General features: G+C 53.2%; 1 protein-coding gene across 10 annotated transcripts in view; it reads right to left on the reverse strand.

The window, feature by feature from the left end:
• GRK5 (G protein-coupled receptor kinase 5) overlaps window positions 1-23241 on the reverse strand; it is a 216862-nt gene that overhangs the window by 106258 nt on the left and 87363 nt on the right. For all 10 annotated transcript variants that reach the window (XM_036828912.1, XM_036828911.1, XM_036828909.1 and 7 more), the window contains exon 2: window positions 7544-7639. In XM_036828912.1, coding sequence (XP_036684807.1) covers window positions 7544-7639 — 96 coding nt within the window. The remainder of the gene's footprint in view (window positions 1-7543; window positions 7640-23241) is intronic.

Here is a 23241-nt window from a genome sequence, read left to right on the forward strand (position 1 = left end):
CCCTCCCCAAGGGCCTTCAGCCTTTGCCACGCACCACTAGCACCATGATGACGATGGTGACAAGGATTGCTTCTTCTAGGCACTCTGCTGGCCCTCCCAACGGTTCTACCAGGTTGGTAATAGTGTCTCCCATTTGATAGACAAAGAAACGACAACCCAGAGAAATTAAGCAACCTGCCCCATGTCACACGTCTGGGAGCAGCAGAGCCACCGTTTGACCTTAATGCCAATGACCTTCCACAAGACGACCCTGCTTCTGCGGCCAATGGTACAGCTCCTGGGCCTGCAACAATGCCCAGCACCCAGCAGGAGCTCAACAAATATTTGTAGGCTGACTTCTTGTCTAAAGACCATGAGCAATGCTGGGTGAATAGTCAAAACTAGGCTAGTTCAAGGCAGTCTTCACATTATCACAGTATTTTGGTTTTTCTTCTTTAAGGTTAAAAGTCTCCATTTTCTTCCAGGAATCCCCCACAGCCTAGAGCTTCTGCTCCTGGAAAGAGTTAAGACTTTGGCAAGAGGCTGTCCCACAAGGCAAACGAAATCTCTCCCATCCCGTCCGTCGGTGAGTGTACAGGGCACCGCGGCAGCTACTTTCTGTGAACAGCCTCCTAGTAAACGTCAGCCTCACCAGGGGGTGGGGAGGGGCCTTGATTTATTATATAGCTTTTGGACAGTTCCTACAGAAATATTGCCAAACAGTGGAATAATCAACTCTTTCACTCATACTCTTTTTTTTTTTAATGAAAGAAAAAAGCATGCAATGAGCCTGAGCTAAATAAATAAAAATGCCACACTTTTTGCTCAACAGAATTTTCTGCGTCACTGAGAAATATTTGCAGACCTCAACAATCTTTTATCTTCACAATGATGTTCCAGCCTTCCAAGTTTTGGACATTCTGAGAACTTCTTTGATTTGGACCCTCTAATTATCTTACAATTAGCTTACTAACGAATGCCACTATTTGATGTTTCATCAAGCAGATATCAAAGAACCCTCCTTCTCTCATGATCTGTCGTCTGCCCCCCTCCAGGACTGTCTAAAATCAGTTACTCATGTCTGGGGCTCACACTGGAAGTAGATACATGTGGCAAGGACTCTCTGTCTTAATGCTCGTTCCTGCCAATCCCAGTTACGGCTTCCAGGCTGGGGAGGAAGGCAGCATCCATCCATTCAGTCACTTCATCCATCCATCACCCACCCATCCAGCCATCCACCTACTCACTGTGCCAGCGATGGAGGCCCCAAGATGGAGAGCACGTGGTCCATGCCCCCAGGGAGCTCACACAAAGAGATGCCCTGGGAGGCTCAGAGTGACGTCACTTCCTCCAGGGAAGTTCCTGACGGGTGGAAGACCCTCCACACTATTCTCCAGCTCGGCAACCCGTCCCTCCGTCATGGACGTTTCTCAGAATTTGTTATCATCTCTTTATTTCTGCCAGTCTCTTGGGTTCAGCCATGAATGAGCTCGGGGGGAGGGGGGCAGGAATCAGGCCTGTTTCCCCAGGGCACAGCATATCATAAGTGCTCAGTAAACACTTGTTGAATAAGCAAATGAACATGCTACTCATACTTTGAAGATAAAAGAAAGAAAAAAGAGACAGAGAGGAATGTCTATCCCTCCGAGTACCTACTGAGTTTCTCTGCTGTGGGTACTGGCTGGGGGCTGATGCCAAAATGTTTATAAAGTCAATATGATCCTGGGGAGTGGAGAGCTGCAGCTCAGGACCAGGGGCCTGGACTGTCCTGGGCAGGTCACTTCTCCTCTGGGAGCCTAACAGGCTCTGAAGTTCAGACTCAGGTCTGAAATGGGTGGCTAGACGAGATGCTCTCCAGTTCCTTGAGTCGAGAATTCTGTAAAAGCCTAACATCCCTGTGAGAATTACTCCAGTTGCAGCCTCAGGGGAAACGGGCCTGGGCCAGAAGCCACCAGGTCACCTGCCCCTCTGACTTGCTCATCTATCTAGTAGGGAGTGGGGGAAGGTAGACTTAAAGCAGATGCTTTCTAAGGTGCCGCCTAAGTCTGAACTTTTATGACTATAAACAACTGGCTAAATTAACTGTGGGTGTGGCAAGCATATGTCACAGAATTTTTAAACAGAGCCCTCATTTCCAGTATTTCACTTCATTCACTCTCCCAACATTTAGTGAACCCCTACTGTGTGCCAGACACTGTTCTAATGGTGACCCACACAAGACACAGTCAGTATTGTCATGGGACATCCAGTCCAGTAAGGGAGACAGAAAATACACAGGTCAACAACTAAACAAAGGATGACTGCAGCTGGGGGCGCAGGCCAAGAACATTAATAAACAGCACAGTGTCAAAGACAGCAATTAGAGGGCGAGTATAGTTCCTTTCTAAAGGCTGGTTGGGAAGGCTTTTCTATGGAGGTGAAATCTGAACTGAGACCTAAAGGCCCCCTAGAAGAAGTGTGGGGAAGAGCATTCCAGACAGAGGACAGCAGGGGTTAGCAAAGGCTCCAGGCTACAGACAAGCTTGGGGTAGTCAAGGAACAAAAGGGCAACCAGCACAGCAAAGTGAATGGAGGAGGAGGGAGTGACTGAGACAAAGGTGAGGGCCGGCTCACATAGGACAGGGTAGGAAGGGCATTGCCAAGAGGTCCATGGATAGGACTCAGGGGGTCTGTGGACTTGGACGGAGAAAAATGTCATCTTTCTCTTCACCAGCCTCTAACTGGAAATGAGCACTTCATTGAGTCACAAATGTTGACAACAACCCACAGTAATGTTAGCAGTGCCTGGGACTTGTCAACGACGGAAATCTCAGACCCATTCATATCACCATCATTGCAGATATCTGGAAATATCACTTACGCTCCTCACTAATTCAAAATTACAGTAGCTATTAGACCAGCTGCTGGGCCTTATTAAAGTATTAACAAAAAAGCACATATACTTCAAGATCATAAAATTTTAAAGTATCTAATAACTATTTGAAAAGAACTGGTTTCCTTTGCAACCCTGCGTTATTTTATTTTCTGTATGTAAAAGCATTATTCTGAGAAGGGATCCCTAGGCTTCACGCAACGACCAAAGAGCTCAGAAGCCACGGTGAGAAGTTTGTCTTTTATTGCAGGTGGGAGGAGATGCTGCAGCGGTTTCAGCAGGGGATCCAAGGGGTGCCGTTTTCATTTCTCAGAATCCCCCTGGCTGCTGGGGGAGATGGCCTGTGGTTGTCAGGGCAGTGCTGGGGGCCAGAGAGGGTGTGGCTTTGGCAGACCACTGTTCTGGCCAGTCAACAGGGTCCTTGTGGTCTCCGTCCTCCCCTCTGATCAAGAGCCTTCCCACGTGGCCCTCTGGGCCCATAAGGGCCTCATCACCCTGGCCCAAAGCCTGCTCTGGGACATCCTCCCAAAGAGCTTCAGAAAGTGAGCTCATGTGTCCACAAGAAAAATAAATGCGGCATTTGCCACTGTTTGGTTTGTATATTGGTCTAGAAAAGAAATGAGATTTTTATTTAAGAAAGCCTTCCAGCAGGACCCCAGCAGAGGCTGGGCAAACACCAGGGCGACGGACTGTAAACACGCAGGAAGGCCTGAGCCCTGGGGCCGGTCGCCGCGAGCTGCAGCCCCTCGGTTTATGGCGGCCTTCCTGTTTTCCCGGCCTCTCTTCACACTGCACTCATACACAGAGTCTTTTCAATCCCTCTAGGAGAACAGAAGAATTCATTTTCACACGCCAGCGTGCACGTTTCTCTCACCCTCCCAGGGGAGTGGACCCTGACAAGAGGCCCGTTTATGGACCTTGATGGACAGATGGGGATGGGGCCCATGGGGTGAAATCCACGGACAGAGAAAAGCTCAGAGGCGAATCCTAGGCTCCAGGGGGTTCCCCATACCGGAAGTGAAAAGGGTGCGGCCGGGCCAACTGGAAGGTGAGGGGCATTTGGGGCACTTCTGGGGCAATGCCTGGAGGCCCCATGGGGAGCAGGGCTAGAGTGGGGGGCATTGAGAGTTGGTGTCGGGGACTGAACCTCGGCAGAACCCGCTCACCTCCAAGTATCAGGATCTGTGTGTCAGAGAGGAGAGACGTGGAGAGGGAGGGAGCCCTGGGTCTCTGAGTCTGGCACTAGGATAAGTGAAAAGAAAGGTAGACAGTGAGGCGTCCACGTTGCTGGAGTGAACTGTGGCCGAAGTGTGACCGTTCTGGAGGGGCCAGCTCAGCTCAGCTGTCCTTTTCCCAGGCCGCTGGCTAGAGAGAACAGGATTTTTTTTTGGGGGGGGGGTGTCTTTTCTGTTGCACCCATTGGCATCTCCGGGTAGTGAGTTTCTCCAGCACCTGGTCCCTGGGATTTAAGGGAGGCAAAAAAGAAAAGCCAGGAGCTCACTGGCACATCACTCCTCACATCCTGAGGTCCCAGCCAGTCTGCCTCTTCCTCCATTTTTAGGAATCTTCTTCTTTTTTTTAAATGCTTCTTTTGTTTTGTTTTGGTTTTATTTTATTTACGTATTTATTTTTGGCTGTGTTGGGTCTTCGTTGCTGCGCACGGGCTTTCTCTAGTTGCGGCGAGCAGGGGCTACTCTTCATTGCGGTGCGCGGGCTTCTCACTGCGGTGGCTTCTCTTTGTTGCAGAGCACGGGCTCTAGGCGCGCGGGCTTCAGTAGTTGTTGCACGAGGGCTCAGTAGTTGTGGCTCACGGGCTTAGTTGCTCCATAGCACGTGTGATCTTCCCGGACCAGGGCTCGAACCCGTGTACTCTACATTGGCAGGCGGATTCTTAACCACTGCACCACCAGAGAAGTCCCTTTAGGAATCTTCTTATATTTTTTTATATGTGATGTCCAGAGCTCTGGACTGCCCATGGTGGGGGCAGATAGGAAACACGCATCTACTCCACGTTGTCTGGAACTGAAAGTCCTATAGTTGACGTTTCTGTTTTCCATTTTCAAGAGACACATGAATCAAATATAGCAAAATATTAAAATTTCTTTAATCCAGGTGGCAGGTACACAAACGTTCCTCAAATGACTCTCAACACTCTTCCATTTATTTAAAACACTGCAGAAGCTCAGTGTTCACTCCTTCATACCACTGCATTCATTCTTTCCTTCACTCGTTCATCCAACTATTGTGCTCCTCCTGTAAGCAGGCACCAGGCACATGGTGGTGAATTTAAAAGATCCTTCTCGAGGAGACTTTTGCACTTGAGGGGCAAACAGACATCCAATAATAACTGGAGGTGGGAGGTGGGGAGGTGGGAGGTGCCCTGACAAAACGGCACGATGCTTTGAAAGACCCTGGCCAGGAGCTAATTTAAATTCTCTGAGGAGGTGGCCTTCAGAGCTGTGGGCCCTGTGGACCATTCCGGACACCACCACCTGCAGGCAGTTACCCCAAAGGCAGAGAAGCAAATGGGCTCCACCTGCTGGGCCCCTCCCAGGTGATACTGGCCCTCACGCAGTTACCCTGCCTCTCTACACAGCTCCCCCCTTTGGAGGGTCCTTTCCTCCTATTTCAAGCTCTCTCTTCCAAATCAACATCTCAGAAGGGTCTCTTGGATCAGCCCTATGGCTCCGAGGTTGAGTGGGAGCCATTCTTGGGCCTGTTGAGAAAAACCTGGGCTCAGTATCCAGGAAAGGCATGTGGTAGCTGGTGAACTTGCTCGCCCTGGACGAAGAGGATGGAGAAGAAGGTCTGGCTCCCCAGGGGTGTGCGGAGACCATGGCATCTGAGGTCCCCACCCCTCCCCACCCCTAGGCCCTACTCTCTCCAGGCCTAAAGAACCAGATGGCCCCGGGAGGGTGGCGGCAGATTCCAGGGACTCCTCTTCCTCTCCCCTCTCTGAAGGCTACTTGTGAGTTGTCAGTGGCAAAACCCTCCCCCACATTCTCCCAGCCCCAGAAGAAGAGCCCATCTTCTCTCCCCCCACTGCCCCACGTACCTCCAGATCAAGGGCGAACTTGGGCACCCCCCAACACAAGAGTGGCCCAGCAGAGTGGGAGCTGTTGTGCATTCCAGGAAGGAAGTCAAGTGCTAAGGGGAGTGGTCCCGGGCTCCAGCGAAGCCCTTCACACACCTGGTCTCACTGGACTGGGTCCATGAGCACTGTTTTCAGCTGAGGAAACTGAGGCTCAGCAAGATTAAGCAGCTTGTCAGGTGGCTGGAGAGCGGGTGGCGTTTGAACCCAAGTCTGCCTGGACCCAGAGGCCCTGATCTCTTAGGCCAACTGCACTCTCAGCCCCAAGAACACCGTGGGGACTCCGACCTGAGGTTTTAAGGACGGAAGGTGGGTCTGAGGTCATTTCCCCACCACTTAGCACCCTACTTCCTCCCTGCTCACATCTGCCTTCGTGGGATGCACGTGGCTTCCTTTCACTTCATAAACACCAATTAAGGGAGCTCCCCCTCCGTGCTGGGCATGTGGAGAGCACAGAGAGAACAGGTCACCTGCTGTCACAGCACAACTGAAGAATCTGGAGAGGGGGGGCCCGGCGAGAGGACTGAGCAGGCCTGGGACGGCATGTGAGTCCCACCTGGCCTGGGGAGCTGGTGGAGGCCAGGCCACGCGGAGAAGCCATTCCGAAAAGCTAAAGGGCCACGAGTGGCCTCACGTTCCACGGCAGGCGCAGGGCAGTTGACCCAGTGCCCCGGGCAGAAGTCTCCAGAGCAGCTGGGCCTGCGGAGTTCTGGGTAACAGCATTATCCTATATCCACGCTCAAAGGATCTGAGTATAATAAACACAGTATGGCACATCCGTGACCTCTAGCAGTCAGGAGTAGATAAGACGCCTTCATGCAGCAAGGTGGAGTGCCCCACCCTGGGCACACAGGGGAGAAGGGCCAGGGCTCCCACCAGCACAGAGAGTCCTCGTCCAGTCCCCAAGCCTCCTCACCACAGCCGTGTTCGGAGCGGGGCCGGGGACAGACCGCCCTTGTGCATTTGGCTGTGCCAGCCCCTCGGGAGACAAGCGCCCTCTGCTCTTGGAGCTGCCTGGCCGTGTGGGTGCTGGATACAGAGGACAGGGCTGTGTACTGAGCAGGGCAGCTCCTTGGGGAGAACCCACATGTCCCAGTGCCTGGCCACTGGGTGAGAACCCACATCCCCGGCAGCAGGGAAGGGGGGCCCAGAGGCTCACCACCCCGCCTCAGCTCCCAAAGCCTGGGGCTGCTTCCCGAGGGCAGGACCCACGGGCCCCAGGAAGGAAGGGCGGAAAGCTACAAGGGAGGGCTCAGGGCCAGGTGTGGCCCACCTCCACCGCCCTCCCACAAGCTGTGCAACTTTGGTCCAATTACAGAATCTCTCTGTGCCTTGGTTTCCCCAGCTGAAAAGTGGAGTAAAATAACAGCCTCAAAGGGTAATTGGGAGATAATCCTGCCCGGCACACACCAAATACTCGACGAATGTTGGCTGCATCTTTATATCAATTAGCAAAGGCATCAGCTTGGAGCTCCTACCTGGCATCACTTTACTGCATTAATCGATTTGTACCTGACTCACCGTTCTGACGGCTCCGGTTAACAGGCCCCTTGCTCCCCTCCCCGTCCCTCCCCACGCCCCCTCGAGGCAGGACAGCTTACCTATGGTCCTTCGGAGGTCTTCACACTGGCTAATGTGAGGGAACTTCAGGATTTCCTTCCACTTCTTGCTTTTCCCTTTGCGCTTTCCTCCGCCCCCTGCAGAGATGGGGGAGAAAGAAGGGGAGCTGATGCTGGTGTTGTCCAAGGCTCCAGAGCCTGTGTCCCAGCCCAGTGAGCCTGTGCACGGCTTCCTGGCTGGGAGACAGGGACGCGCCCCCTCCCCGGCTGGCATCGAGCCTGTGTGTTCTTCCTGCAGGCTCGCTCGGGCCTGGCCCCCGCCACCACCAGCAGCAGCGGTCCCTCCCATCCTCCACGCCTGCACCCACACCGGGCGCCCTGTTCTTCCTCGGCGTCTCCCACGGCTGTGCAGCCCTGCTGGGTGCCCGGTATTCACCCCAGACTCGACCACAACCTTCCGACGGCAGGGGCCAGGCCTGTCGGCCTGGGAAATCCTGGTGAAATGGATTCACAAGCGGGTGGACTGCAGCCCCCTCACCACCTCATTTTATCCTCTTGTTTCCTGGGGAGAGTTCCCATCCCCAGCTGGAAGCCAGGTGTTGGGGACAAGGACTTCAACTCCCACTTGTCCTGGATACCCCCTTCTTCTCCCGCCTCACAAACCCCAGGGTCTCAGGGGATGCATTTCTCAAGGCTGGAAGGACTCCTGAAGGACCCCGTCAGGCCTTGCTTCCTGCCCAGTGTGCACATGTAATGAACATGCACACGCTAGGGACACACACGCAATGGATATGCACACATGATAGACATACAAACACAATGAACACACATGTAACAAACACACACAATGAACACGTACATGCAATGAACACACGGAGCTACCTAAGGTGCACACACAGGTGTTCCCATCATCCCTGCCACACCTTATCCGTGGACAGATGTCAGAACACTCAGGTGTGCAAACAGCAAGGGGGGGCCGACTCCAGCCTACGTGTCCCTGAGCCCACCACCATTTGGAACTTGGACCTGGAGGCACCTCTGTGTCACGTGGCCAGGACCCCGCCAAGAACCTGAGATGCCATCGTCTGCCCACTGCCCCCAGAGTGGCCCTTAAATTCCACTGGTCAGTGACTCACCAAAGGTCACATAGTCCTTTAGGCCCCTCAGCGTCTCGGAATTTTAAGTGCTTCTTATCCCCCTTCATGTGATCACCACCCCAAGTACCCGCGAAGTTTGGGGCCAGTTAAAGAGACGCCAGAACTTGGCCAGGCCCTCAGCACCCTGGGCTGCTCCCCCCAGCCTCTGACCCCCAGAGAGGGTCTGGGCAGGGCAAGGACCCTTCCTCCAGCCAGCCAACCCAAGGACACCCGGAGGAGCTCGGCTCTGGGCCCGCTCTGGGCCCGCTCCCGGCCCAGTGTGTTCCGGGGCTGGCACAGAGCTGATTTCAATAAAGGGAGATTCCCAACTCATCCAACTGCCCTGCAGAGCTGAGGCCATCTTCCTGAACAGCAAGTGGGTGGGCTTCTGAGGATGGGACCAGGACCCCCAGCTGGGGGGCCAGGAAGGAGGAGAGGGAGCTGACGGCAGAGGGGCAGGACACGGTCCATTTCCCAGTGCTCTGCTCGTTCTGTCTTCAGCCCAGCCAACCAGCCCCAGCTTCCTCTGCTCAAGTCTCCACAAAGGTCAAAGGCCCCAGCCTCCAGGGAACAAAACAAATGTGTATGGGGCTCATGTTGTGGCCAGACACTGTTTGAACATTATCTTACTTAATCCTCAGAATGACTCGTGGAGGAGGAAATCACTGGGCATATCACAGATGCAGAAACAGACGTCCGATGTTGCGTAACTCACCAGCTGATGGCCTGTCCGACTCCACTGCGCTCTTTGCTCCAGCCGGCGCCAACACGCCATCACGCGTCCACACACACCTCAGAGCCCTTCTGCTGGCCCTGCCCTGGTCCCCGCTCTAACTCTCCCAGGCAGAACTATTACTATTCCCACTTGACAGACAAGGAAACTGAGGCGCAGGGAAGCAAGTCACCTATAGCCCCACAGCTCACAAACGGCAGGGCCAAGACCCCAGCCTGACCAGAATCCAGACCCTAGGCATTCACGCTCACCCTTCTGTCTATAAAGCTCCCTTTCGGGAGCACCGAAAGCAAAGGAAACTCCCAGGTATCAAAGAGGAAGCTGGCATCGGACCTCAGAAGTGATACGGCATCCGGTAGGAGGAAACAGAACTCGGATCTCTCCAGCTGAGGCCCAAGCTACCGAGAAAAGACGCCACCCCGGGCCCGAGGCCTGAAGAGCTGCTCTGTTGGACCCACATGTGGCTTGTTGGTGTGTTTGCCTGTTCATTGAACCCGGTGTCAAGATTTAAACATGGAGATGTTACATATGAATCCAGATTTGGGACTTCTCTCCCATAACCAGACACCCCCCATGGCGAGGATCAGCTGGAGCTGGGCAGCAGCTGCCCCTGTGGACAGGACAAGTGGCCTCCACGCGGCAGCTGGCCCGGCCCCTGTAAAGGTTAGTTATGTGCATCCCCCAGGGAAGGGCCGCCATCTCGGGAAATCAGCCAAGTCCGGTGCTCCCATCCCCATCAGCTCCGGCTCCGAGGCTTAAAAGGGCCATTAGAACTCATCCAGTCCGCACCCCCCGCGCCCCCATTGATTCCCACACTATTTGTTCCCAGATCTGGCTGGGATTAAGCACTTTTGTGTGTGTGGTAAAATATACATGACAGAAAATGTACCATTTTAACCATTGGTAGGTATGCAATTCAGTGGCATTAAGTACATTCACATTGTTGTGCAACCGTCACCACCATCCACCTCCAGAGCTTCTTCATCATCCCAAATGGAAACTCTGTACCCATCAAACACCAGCTTCCACTCCCCTCTACCCCTGGCAACCACCTTTCTACTTTCTGTCTCTCTGATTTAAGTACTCTAGGGACCTCACGAGTGACATCGTACAAGATGTGCTCTTTTGTGACTGGCTGATTTCACTTAGCATGATGCCTTCAAGGTACATCCATGTTGTAGCATGTGTCAGATTTCACTCCATTTTAAGGCTGAATAATACTCCGTTGTGTGTATACAGCACATTTTGTTTATTCATTTGTCTGTTGATGGATACTTGGGTTGTTTCCACCTTTTGGCTATCATGAATACTGCTGCTCTGAATGTCTGGGTCCCTGCTTTCAATTTTTTTGGGTATATGCCTAGGAGCAGAATTGCTGGATCATATGGTAATTCTGTGTTTACCTTTTCTGAGGAACTGGTGAAGCCCTCTTGACAAAACAGACTCCCAGGCTGCACCCCATCAGCCTGAGCCCCAACTCTCTGTGATCGGAACCCAGGAGTCGGGCTACGTAAAAGGCTCCCCAGGCGATTCTTAGGTAGCCAGTCTATGGCAACACGAGTCTATTTAAGACACACACACACTTTTTTATAGATTTATCCATTAAGAAAATTAACACCAAAAAATTTAAAAATAAAGAAAATTAACAAAATTCATTAATTCATTAAACCAATATGTGTAGAGCATCTAGTAAATGCCGAGCACTATGCAGGTGCTGGGGACATGGGGACGGGCAAGACAGATGGGGTGTCACCCTCTTGGGTGCCTGATCTAGTAAGGAAGACAAACATCAAAGGTTTGATTTCAGTGGTTCTCAACCCCTGGGCAATTTGTCCTCCAGGGGACATTCGGCAGTGTCTAGAGATATTTGGAGTTGTCACAGCTGGATGAGGGTGCTACCAGCATCTAGCAGGTAGAGGCCAGAGAAACACTTAAACCTTGTACCATGAGCAGGACAGCACCCCACAACACAGAACAACGTGCTCGAAGTGTCAACAGTGCTGAAATGGAGAAATGCTGCTTTATGCAATGACCATTATGACCAACACTCAGGAGAAGTGCGAGGTTTGGGAGAGACTCGCTAGTAATGGGGCAACAGTGGTGGTAGTAGGGAGGTGGCAAAGGTGAGTCAAGGCTGGAGGATGTGACACAGAGGCTGGCGTTATGAAGGGCCGGTAGGTACCACACAGCCACCTGGGGCTTCCTTCTTCCTTCTCCTTACCTCCTCATCCCCCAGAACAGGGCAGGGACTAGGGCAGGCAAGGTAATGCTCCCCCAAAGTATCCCTTAATCCCAGGCACCAGTGAATATGTTAGGTTATGTGGCAAAGGGAATGAAGGTTGCAGATTGAATTAAGGATAATGACAGGGACATTATCCTGGATGATTTGGGTGGACCCGATGTAACCAGAGTCCTTAATTGTGGAAGCAAAGGTGGGAGAGTCAGCTCAGAGTGATGTGATGTGAGAAAGACTAGACCAGCTGTTGCTGGCTTTGAAGAAGGAAGGGGCCACGAGCCAAGGAATGCAGGCGACCGCTAGAAGCTGGACAAGGCAAGAACACAGATTCTCCCCTAGAGCCCCCAGAAAGGAAAGAGCCCTGCCAACACCCTAGTTTTAACCCAGTGAGACCCAGGTCAGACTTCTGACCTCCAGAATTGACCCCTCTGCCTGTTGAAGCCCTGCTCTTTCTTCAAGTCCCCAACGTTATGCCCCTTCCAGGGCTGCCCTTGAGAGGCAGATCCCTTGTCTGCCCACAACCCTCTCCCAGCTCAGCCCAGACCTGCTCCATATCCTTCCAGAGGGTAGGGCAGCTAACACAACTGGCCTGGACAATTGCAAGCTTTTGTTAAGTTATGTTGACTGATTGGTTAAGTGAATATTTGCTTAGCACTGAACTAGGTGCTACACGCTTGGTCCTCAATAAGGCAGTTACTAGCCCCATTTCACAGATGAGAAACCTGAGGCTCAGGGAGAGGAATTAACGGGGCCAATGAATGAACCACACATGCAAACAGGAGCGTGTATCTTCTCCAGCCCACACTGACTGGCAGCCACTTCCTGTCTTGAGCATCCTTGGGCTTTACTTTCTTTACCAACCAGACTACTGCTGCTCACAGTTTACCTTCCACATGCTAAAAATGAGACGGCCAAGAGGACAGAGTGCTTACCTTCATGGACGTCCAGCTCATTCCATGCTTAAAAGAGCAGAGCTGAGTGAGACCACTGGGGGTGTGGCTAGGCAGGTGGCGGGCTGCATGGAGGAAGGGGCCCCAGCCAGGGAGGGGATGCCAGCAGCACAGGCCGGGGGCCAGGCAGGAGGGCTCCTATCAGAGGTGAGAAGAGACCAAGATGTCGGGCTTGTGGACATGGGCTGAACTCCACCCACTCATGGCTCTGGGGAAGGCACCAAAGCACCAGGGCAGCAGGTCTCTCTCCTGGGTGGGCAAGAGTGCAAGCAAAACCTGGAGAAAGGTGGGCGACAGGAAGATGCAGTCTCCAGAGAGGAAGTTGCTTACCGAATCCCTTCTGCTTTCTCCAGCCCCCAGGGTCTCCCTTGGCTGCCAGCAATGGCCTCGTGCAGGTACACCCCAGATGGGCCGAGGGAAGTGTGATAAGGGGGTGGCAGGGCAGGAGGAGGGAGAGTGGCCAGCAGGAGGGCAAGTCCTAGCGGGGATGGAGCGCAGGACTTGGGAGAAAAGCAAAGTAATAAAGAGCTACCGTGTCTTAAGCATGGGCCAAGTGCTCATAACAGGGTGAGCTACTGAGAAACTAACTGGCATTTCTTTTGCTCCTGTGGATGCACCCAGGGAAGAATGAAAAGATCATGCCAAAAAACTGCCATGAGAAAACGGTCACTGTGGGGGAAGAAATCGGCTGTTATTCTTGTTGCTTTTACTGTTTTCCAGGGAGGTGTTCGTGCTTTGAAGGCTGAGGACTGAAATGAGAACGAGAGGGAGACAGTATGGTGGGGAGGCCTGTGCCGCTGCTGGACACCAGTGATGAGGGGCTCTGAGCTGTGAGGGACCCGGGACCAGCCTGGCACAGGAGAGTGGAAATGCACTCTCCTCCAACGGACACTGACAAAATCGGCAACAGCAGTGACCCCGATGGTGTGAGGTCTTATTTGCTGGACTCCTTTGAGCCCTGGGTCTTCTCGTGCCATCCATGGAAGGGAGTGGGACAGACCTTTGCAAAACAATTGACCTTGAACTCCTCATCAATCTTACAGTGTATTTGATTCGGAAGTTATAGAAATGTGGCATTTCCTGTACTACCAGAGTCAGGGAGCTGTTTGTTAAGACACCCTCTCATTTAATCCTCACATCAACCACACAAGGTAGGTCCTCTTACTGGACCCATTTGACAGGTGAGGAAATAGAGTCTCAGAAAGGCAAGAACCTTGCCTCAAATCACTCAAGCGGTTTGTGTCACACACCCAGGCATCCTGACTCCTAGTCTAATGTTCTCTTCCTCCCTGGTCAGAGAAAGGTTCCTTGGGGGAAGCTGAGAAAGACTCTCTGCATTTGTTGGAAAGACCTTCCTTCACACCCTTGAATCAGTGGTTCCCAATGTGGTCCTTGGACCAGTTGCACCAGCATCACTGGGGAATTTGTGAGAAATGCAAAATCTTGGGCCCCACCTTAGATCTACTGAGTCAGAAACTCTGGGAGGGGGCCCAGTGGTCTGTTTTAATGAGCCTTCCAGGTTGATTCTGATGCACAGTCAAGTCTGAGAAAGTCCTTGAGCATCACGTGGGAAATGGGACGACGATGGGACCACTCTTTCTGGAAATTTCTCTCTCTGACTTATTATTTCTGCCCTGCCTACTTCTTTTTTAGATCTGAAAAAATTCACAGCAGTTTGGACCAGTTCGGTGATCCTGGGGTCTGACTCTGACAAGAACCCCGGTCCCTGTCCCCTGCCTGGCTTGAGCATTCTTCTCACACGACGCCCATAAAAGCACTTACCCGGCCACTCGCCGGGTAGGAAGGCAAACTGGATGCGGACCCAACTGTTTCCAGAAATCCAGAGGGAGACACCGGAGAGAAGCTCACCAATGGCCATGGTGGGAACAGGTTGGTGAGATGGCCTCAGGGGCCCACCACACCCGGCACCAGGCCCAGGTCTGGCTCCCTACGGAGCGGGCAGGACCCACCTCAAACCCCGCCCAAATCATCAGTGCACACACCGTATACTTCCTGGGTACCTCTTCCCATTCTGACCTCTTCCCTTTGGACCTTTATTGTTCTCTGGAACCCAGAGAGAAGAGCATCATCCCTGGAGATAAGCACACTGGGGTCCGGAGAGGACCTGATTCGTTTTGTGGGCCCTGAGGAAGTGGAAGCCGGTCTTCCCATGGACCACATCCTCCAGGACAGACTTGTCAACTCACATTGGAAAACCGTGTTGGTGAGTGCGGTTCTAACCAAGGTGAGCAGGAAGAGAGAATCATTTAAGCTGACCCACAAAGACAGGGATTATTACCAGGATCACTGGAGCCTCTAGGAATCCAAGGAGAGGCAGCCAAGAGCAGCTGGGTTTGTGGGAACAGGAAGGCTGTGGAGACAGGGAGAACCCGGGGCTGGCGTGTCTCCGCCTCTCACTCCGCCATGCGCCTCTCTGCAGACCACGCCAGGCTTACTCACCTCCTTGCATGGAACCCAACTGGCTGTTGTTGTATAACAAAGAAACTGACTTTGTCCCTGGTTCCTGGTAGGTGACCTCCCAGTCCTGGGAATTGTCCGAGTGATGGGGGTGTGGGTTTTATTCATGGTGGGCCCCCGGAACCATACCCGAGCTCATGCTAAGGAGACGACTCAAGCTGGGGCTGGCCATGCCAGAATGACCAACCACGGGCTTAGAGAGTTGGGGCTTTGAGCCAAATGATGGTGTCCAAACTTCGGGGAGGGGAAGGGGGCTGGAGACTGGGTTCAAACACGTGGCTAATGATTCAATCAATCACGCCTAAGTAATGAAAAGTCCAATAAAAACTCTGGGCACTGGGCTTGAGTGAACTTCCTGGCTGGTGATCATACACTGGTGCCGGGAGGGTGACGTGTCCCTAGCAGACCTTGCCCTATGCATCTCCCCCTTTCGCTGGTTCAGATTTGTATCTTTTTGCTCTAATAAAATTGTAAATATAGCCCTCTCCTGAGCTCTGTGAGTCGTCCTAGTGAATCATCAAACCTGAGAGGGGTTGGGGGAATCCCCAAATTTGTAGCCAATTAGTCAGAAGTATGTGTGGCCTGGGGACCCTCAAACCGGTGGCTGCGGTCTGAAGTGAGGGTGGGCCTGTGGGGACTGCGCTTCCTCTGTGGTGTCTTTGCTCACTCAGGGTAGTCAGTCTCAGAACGGTGTTGCAGCCGGCAGGCCCCAAAGCCCCCTCCCTGCCCATCTGCCAGAATCCTGAGTCTAGAGTCCCAAGGAGCAGATCTGATTGGCCAACTCACCTTTTCTCTCCAGGCACGCCACATGTCGTGGGCCAGCCTAGGCTCTGAAATTACCCAATCAGCTGTGGCCCTTGTGGATGGGGCGAGACGGAGGGGCTGAGTGAGCTTTGCCCGTTCAGTGCAGAGGCCCCCCAGGTGGGGCCAGATGTAACTAGAGGCAGCACAGGCGAAACCACAGAAACAGCTGCCCTCCCTTCCAAAACGGTTTAGGGCACTGCTGGTTAAAGGCACGAGGACACAGGATGGAGGGGGGCCCGGGCTACAGGCGCCCCAGGATTCTCAGCAGGGCCTCTTCCTCCTGCCACCTCAGAGCCCCTTCCTCAGAATGGCTTGTGGGTCACCAAGCTTCCAGGAGGCTTGGAAAGGTCACGCTAATGCCAGGGACCAAATCTGTTAGAAATTCAAATTGTGTTGTAAAGCAGGTCTTTAGAATACACATCTGGGGGCTGGGGGGTGAGAACCCTGAAAACTGGAGGAGCTCTCAGCGCATTTGGATCAAGGTCTGGGAGGGGCTCAAGCATCCTGGTGACGGTACATGGGAAGGATCGCTCTCTGTGGTCCCAGCCACAGAAGCTGACGACTCAGCCACTCCAGCCGGTCAAGTGGAAGGCACTGTGACAATTCTGCCTGGGACGTCTGTGGGGCTAAAGAGTCTGTTCAATTCCTTTCTACCCAGGTGAGTTCTCAGGACTCAGTTTCCACAGCACTGCCAGCAGGGCTGGTTTTCCAGAAAACGTCACCATGGGGGGGCCGTGGGTGTTCTCAAAGGCCACAGGCCACGCGGAGGAGGCCAGTTTTCCTGCTGGGGTAGGTGACCCCGGTGTCTGCTTGTTTCTCTGCTCGCCCTCCCTGCCACTAGCACTTCTGTCCCATCCACCTGGGCTCTGTCCCCTTTGCCATTGCCAGAGTGACGTCCGCAGCTGAAGCTGATGAGGAGGGTGTGGGCATCCCACTGGTTCAGAGTCTCTTTTCATACAGCCCCAAACAAGGCAAGATCCCAATTATAGGGCCATTTGGGACTGCGTCACTGAGTGACTCAAGCCTTTTCCAAAGGGACATGACTCCAGCCAAATGTACTTGAGGTGACCTCAGCCTGCAGGGGACTTTCTCCAACCCAATGCACTTGGCAACCACTGTGAAAGGGAGACAGGCCCACCCCTCTGGCCTCAGTTTCCTCACCTGGGATGGGAGGGGGAGGAGGGGGTGGGGGAGGGTGGTGCCAGGTCGTGGCAGCAGAACCCTTTTTTTCAAAAGATTGTTTTTTAAGATCGCATTAGTACAGATAAGAAGGGAGCTGATCGGGTGCGTGGGGCAAGGGGGATGGAGCTTGCAAACCCAGGGCCAGGGGCCTCGTTCTATTTTTGTAGGTCTCACTTTCTAGAAATATCCAGTATTCACAGGGTCTCTGCCTCAGGACACCCTCTTCTGTGACATGTCCTGGACACCCCCTGCATCTAGGTGACTCCCCCCTCCATCCTCCCCTGTCCTCCACTCCTCCGTTACCCCACTGTCCCAAAGCGCTGGAGCTGGGAGGTCAGGATCTGGTGGCGCCGAGTGGAGACGCCCCCAGAACTACCCGCTGATGGAAATGTTTGGACGAAAACACAATACGAGGGGCTGCCAAAGGCACCTCTGGCCCAGAATCTCCTGTGATGGGAACTGTGCCATTTATGCGGGGCAGCCGAGTCCACGGTTCTCCGGGGCAGGAAGCATCCAGTAGCCCTGGTGTCTTCAAGTGTGTCCAGCGCCTTCCTAGCTGGCATAGGACCCCGGGGGTGGGCGAGAGAGGGAGGAGGGCAGGGCTCGGGGCACAGAGCCTCTTCCCACCCAGAGGGGCTTGCCACCTTCACACCACCACCTCCTGAGTTCATCAGAATTCAGGATGAAGCCCTGGGCTCCAGTCAAAAGGCCGACACTGGTGCAGGCGCAGCCAGGCCGGGGAGCACGCACCCTGCCCAAACTCAGCGAAGCAGGGAGGACGGGACAGGAGCCGAGGCCTTTCCAGGGCCTGCCTACCCGCCTGGGAGCTGAACTCCGCGGCTTAGTTGGGGCTTCCGTTGTTCACAGGGACCCCACCAGGAGGGTGGGCAAAAACCATGGTGGGCAAACAGTGCATTCCCACACCCCAGGCCTCAAGGCCGGCTGCACCCTCCATGGGACCAGACATGGCGAGGCAAAGACACACAGGGATCCTGACCACGGAACGTTTCGTGGTGCCACAGCTGTCAGCTACAAGAACCTAAAACCTCCAGTATGTTCTTCAAAGGAAGCGCGGTACTGAAGCGGCGGGAGGTAGCGGTGGTGAGCGGCACGGGGCGTGTGCAGCCTGCGGGCAGGTCCCAGCACCTCCAGGCCCCACTCCATGGCCACGTCACAGTCGGGTTTCCAGGGCAGAAGAACCTCAGCCACAACCAGAAGGATCCCACAACCTCAATTAGGAAAACCCAAACCAACACCAGGCCTGGTGACTGGTTGCCATGGGGCTGGGGGGACGCGGCCCCTCCCCATCGCACTGAGCCTGAGACACAGGAGGCCTCTGGTGTGGCTTTGGGGTGGCAGTGGGAGGGCAGGGAGGCCCGGGGACGGTCCCTCCCAGGAAACCCTTGCTGCCAAGGGCAGCGCTACGACTGGGCCACCTTGACCAGAGGCTGCTGCCCTTGAGTGATGGCTGCGCTGTTTACCAGGGCTTCTCACGCCCACAGCCTCCGGGTCTCTTCGCTGGAATATGATAAGTGGCTATCACAGCATGTTATCTGAGCCCTGCCACACACATGGTCTTCCCCAAGCCACTCAGTGTTTCCTCTTGCAAAGGAAGATGCTGCTACCCAATCTGCACCGCTGCGGTAAGAGTTAGAGTCAAGTGTGCAAGTACCTGGCACAGAGCAGGGGCTCACTGAATGCAGCCATTATCTACACCACCACCATCATCACCACTGCCAGCCCATCGCCACCATTCCCACCCCCACCAACCTCACCATCAACATCACTGCCACCCCCCCATCATCCCCACCACCATCGCCACCGTCAACATCATCCCCACTACCATGATCATCCTCACCACCACCACCACCATCATCACCACTGCCAGCCCATCGCCACCATTCCCACCCCCACCAACCTCACCATCAACATCACTGCCACCCCCCTCATCATCCCCACCACCATCGCCACTGTCAACATCATCCCTACTATCATGATCATCCCCACCACCACCACCATCCCCACCACCATCGCCGCTGTCAACATCATCCCCACTACCACGATCATCCTCACCACTACCACTACCATCAGCATCCCTACCAACACCACTACCACCATCATCACCACCCATCACCACCATCACCATCACGACTTTCGTAAATGAGATAACTGAGGACACAGAGCTGGCGAGGGACAGACAGCAGGTCTAAAGCCCAGGTCTTAGGACTCCCAAGTTCAGCCATCTCTCCACCCTACCACTGCCCCCACCCAACACATACACACATACACACACTTCCCCATCAGCATGATGTCAGCCTCTGTCCTGACATTTACCAGAGGTGCCACAGGAAAGCCATGCAGGAGGGTTACATGATTTGGTCCCCGTGACTTCTCCGACCTCACCTGCTTCTACTCCTTCCTTCACTCACTCCAGCCATTCTCTCCTCCTCATGTTCCTCACATACCCCATGTACCTTCCCACCTGACGACCTATGTATGCTCTACCTCAGGAGTCAGGAACTTTTTCTGTAAAGACCCAGGTGAAGTCCCTGAGTCACAGACAATGTAATACGTAAACAAATGAACATGGCTTTATTCCAATAAAACTTGATTACAAAAACAGACAGCAGGCTGTTGGCCCGGGGGTCATAGTTCACCTGAGTTCATCTGTTCTTGCTATTCCCTCTGCCCGGAGCCTTCCTCTTTCTCCCTGGGAGAAAACATCCCAAGTGTTAACACCTCCCCCTCCTTTAGCCTTTTGCACAAATATCACTTTCTCCATGAAGCTGACCCTGAGCACCTTTTTTTCCCTAATAATTCTTCCCTAATAAATAAAAGTAATTATTGATACTTTAAAGTGAGCAATTCAGTGGCATTCAGGACATTCACGATGCTGTGCTACCACCACCTCTGCCTAGTTCCAGAGCATTTCCACCCCTCCAAGGCAACACCTGCTGCTCACCTGTTCTAACACTACAGGCTGTACCCACCCACTGCCTGCCTCTCCGGATCCCTCTGCCCTTCTTTTACCTTGCAGGTTTAATTTCGACTGCACATATCACTTTGTAACATTCCACGTGGCTTATTGCCTGTCTCCACCCCTCCTTCCATTAGAATGCAGGCTTCACGAGGGCAGGGATCTTTGTTTTGTTCCCTGCTGTCTCCCAAACACCCAGAACCGTGCTTGGCACATAGTAAATGCTCAATAACTCGCTGACAAATAGATTGATAAACAGATGGAGAGGCAGGACCACAAGGGAAGAGATGGTTTCCAAATGAACTTTATTTGTTTATTTTGTATGTTTTGGCCGCACCACACGGCATGCAGGATCTTAGTTCCCCGACCAGGGATCGAACCCGTGCCCCCGGCAGTGGAAGCTCGGAGTCTTAACCGCTGGACCGCCAGGGAAGTCCCCCAAATGGACTTTAAAACAATAAAACCACATCACACACCGTAGTCTTTCCTGAGGCTGCATTTTTTTCCCTGAAAATGGGAACACAACACCTTCTATGGGAGGGACAGGGCACACACCGCCTCCCCAGCCCTTCCCCTCAGGTGTGTCTCCTCCCATCTTACCGTGTCAGTTATCCTGACCCTGGACCAAGAGCCCTTTCTCCTAGGGCAGCATGGAAAGAGAGGGGGCTCTATCAGACGGGCAGGGTTGGACTTCTGAGTCCTCTGTCCACCAGCTGAGTGACCACAGGACACCTTCCCAATCTCTCTGAGCCACAGTTTCCTAACAGGTGTAATAACCAAATGTCCTTCGTGAGGGTCAGACAGAGAGTGTGCTTAGCACAGCATCAGGCACCGGGCGGGTGCGAACACGATTTTAAGCCGTCCTATTCCCCATCCTGGCTCCCCAAGCATCCCCTCCCCGTGGCTTTCCCCGTTTCCCTCTCCTCTGCTCTGTCTCTTTACGAGTTGAGTGAACATTTCCTTCAGGAGAAAACAGATGCCCCTGTCCTCTTGCAAACACTAATGACCTTCTTAAAAATGTCCTTTCCAAGGAAAATCATTTTCCAAATGTACTTTCAGGCTTACTATGCTTTTGCCCACACTGGTTTTCACAGTTGAGAAAGTCTGCCCACAAAAATTAACTTTTCACTGCAAAAGTAATCCACTTCTCTCAGCAAAGCCCAAATTTGATCACTTTTGTCTTCACTATGTTTTCTCTAGGTTAAAGAAAAGAAAGTGTGGGGGGATTGGGGAGTAGGAGGGAGGTGAGCCGACCCCTGAGAAAAGCCACTGGCATTGAAAGTTGGCCCCTGAAGCACAATTGTGGCTATTTTGTTAGAGAAATAAACAAGACTGTTTGCTCATGAAAAAATGCCTCAATTTTTCAGAAGATACTCATAAAAATACTTGCATTTCCCTGTGAGTAATAATTACTTCTGCTGTCCCCAGAATTTTTGCATCATCTATTTAAAAGAAGCTGAACAGATGCTTTAGAAATCCTTCCCAATCAAATCCACCTAGCGACCTGGGTATGTTATGATGTAGCTATGACTGTGCACACAGAAGGGCTGGGAATCTGAGGTGTAAAGAGGCCAGGGCGAACCAGGCCCCAGCCTGAGCGCTACAGCAACATAACTTCTGAGTCTCATGCTACCACAGCAAAGTGGATTTGTTTTGCAGATGCGGAAACAAGCCCAGAGAGGCCAAGTATCTGGCCCAGGGTCACACAGCCACTAAGTGGCTAAGCTGGAATTTGAACCTAAGAATGCCTAGTTCTTAATTCCTGGTCCTCGAGGCTGACATGGGATTAGTTCAAGGGACAGATGAGAACTAGGCCCTGAGAAAGCTCCCCCCAAGTCTGAGGCTATGGAAGCCCAAAACCAGCACAGCACAGCAGCACCTATAGACAGAAGTTTCCAGTGCAGAGGTGAAGTCTCCCAAACTGGGGTCCAGAAGAGAGTTCTTGATTCCCACCTACCTTCCCCCAAACATGCGCTTCTGCCTCTCAGTAAATGGCACCACCATTCACCCAGCCACTTGGGCCAAAAGCCTAGTGTCATCCCTGATCTCACCCTCTTCATGGCCCCTGTGGTAAACAGCCTCCATGATGGCCCAGTGATTCTTGCCTCCTGGGATTCACAGCCTGTGCAGTCCCCTCCCACACTGAACCTGTGTAACCAAAGGGATGTGGTGGAAATGACAGTATGACTCCAAGGCGAGGTCGTGAAAGTCACTGTGGCCTCTGCCCTGCCCTCTCTTGGATCACTTGCTCTCAGGACACCTATGGAGAGGCCCACGTGGGCAAGAGCTGAGACCTCCGGGAAGCAGCCGGCGTTGATTTGCCAGCCATGTGCAGGAGCCACCCTGGAAGTGGGCCTTCCGGCCCCAGTCAAGCCTTCAGGTGATGGCAGCTCCAGCTAACATTGTGACTGCAACCTGAGACCATAAGCCAGCACCACCCAGCTAAGCCACTCCCCAATTCCTGACTCACAAAAACCATGAGTTAACAAATGTTGATTGTTGTTCTAAGCTGTTAAGTAACCTCTTACACAGCAACAACTAACTAACAGTCTTTCACCTGCGACCATCCATCAAGTCCTACAGGTTCTCTTTCCTAATGACATTTGACTCGGCTATCTCCCTGCCCCTCCAAAGTGGGCCACCGCCCTGGTCCAGGCCACCATCACATTTCACAGGACGGCTGCAGCAACCTCCTGACTAGCCTCCCTACCTCCGTCTGGTTCCCGTCCCACGCACGGCCCATCTTGCAGCCTGTGTCATTCTACAAAAGCAAGCCACTTCCAGTCTCTCCAACGGCTCCCCATGGCCCTTGGGATGAAACCTGAACCCTTCGCCGTGACCTACAAGGCCTGCAGGCTGAAGCCCACCTGCCTCCCCACCCTATCTCATCTCCTGGTTCACTCCGTGCCAGTCACACTGGGCTGCCTTTGGTTTCCCAATTACACCAGTTCCTCCCCTCGCCCCCGACTCCGAGTCCGTGTGCCCGGCTGTTTCTTCTGCCTGAAACACGCTTCCCATGACTCTTTCTTTGGTTTCCAGCTGAGAGATCACCTCCTCCGAGAGGCCTTCACTGATTCCCTTGTCTAGCAGATACTCCCCATCACGTCTTGTTTATTCCCCTTATAAACTGTAATGACCTTAAATTATTTTATTCATTTATCTTTTAAGCTTGCTTATTGTCACCCACCCACCCCACCCATTAGAAGGTTACTCCTCAAAAGCTGGCATCATGACTATACCTAGT

Source organism: Balaenoptera musculus, chromosome 16 (assembly GCF_009873245.2).
Source record: "Balaenoptera musculus isolate JJ_BM4_2016_0621 chromosome 16, mBalMus1.pri.v3, whole genome shotgun sequence".
Taxonomy (NCBI): Eukaryota; Metazoa; Chordata; class Mammalia; order Artiodactyla; family Balaenopteridae; genus Balaenoptera; species Balaenoptera musculus.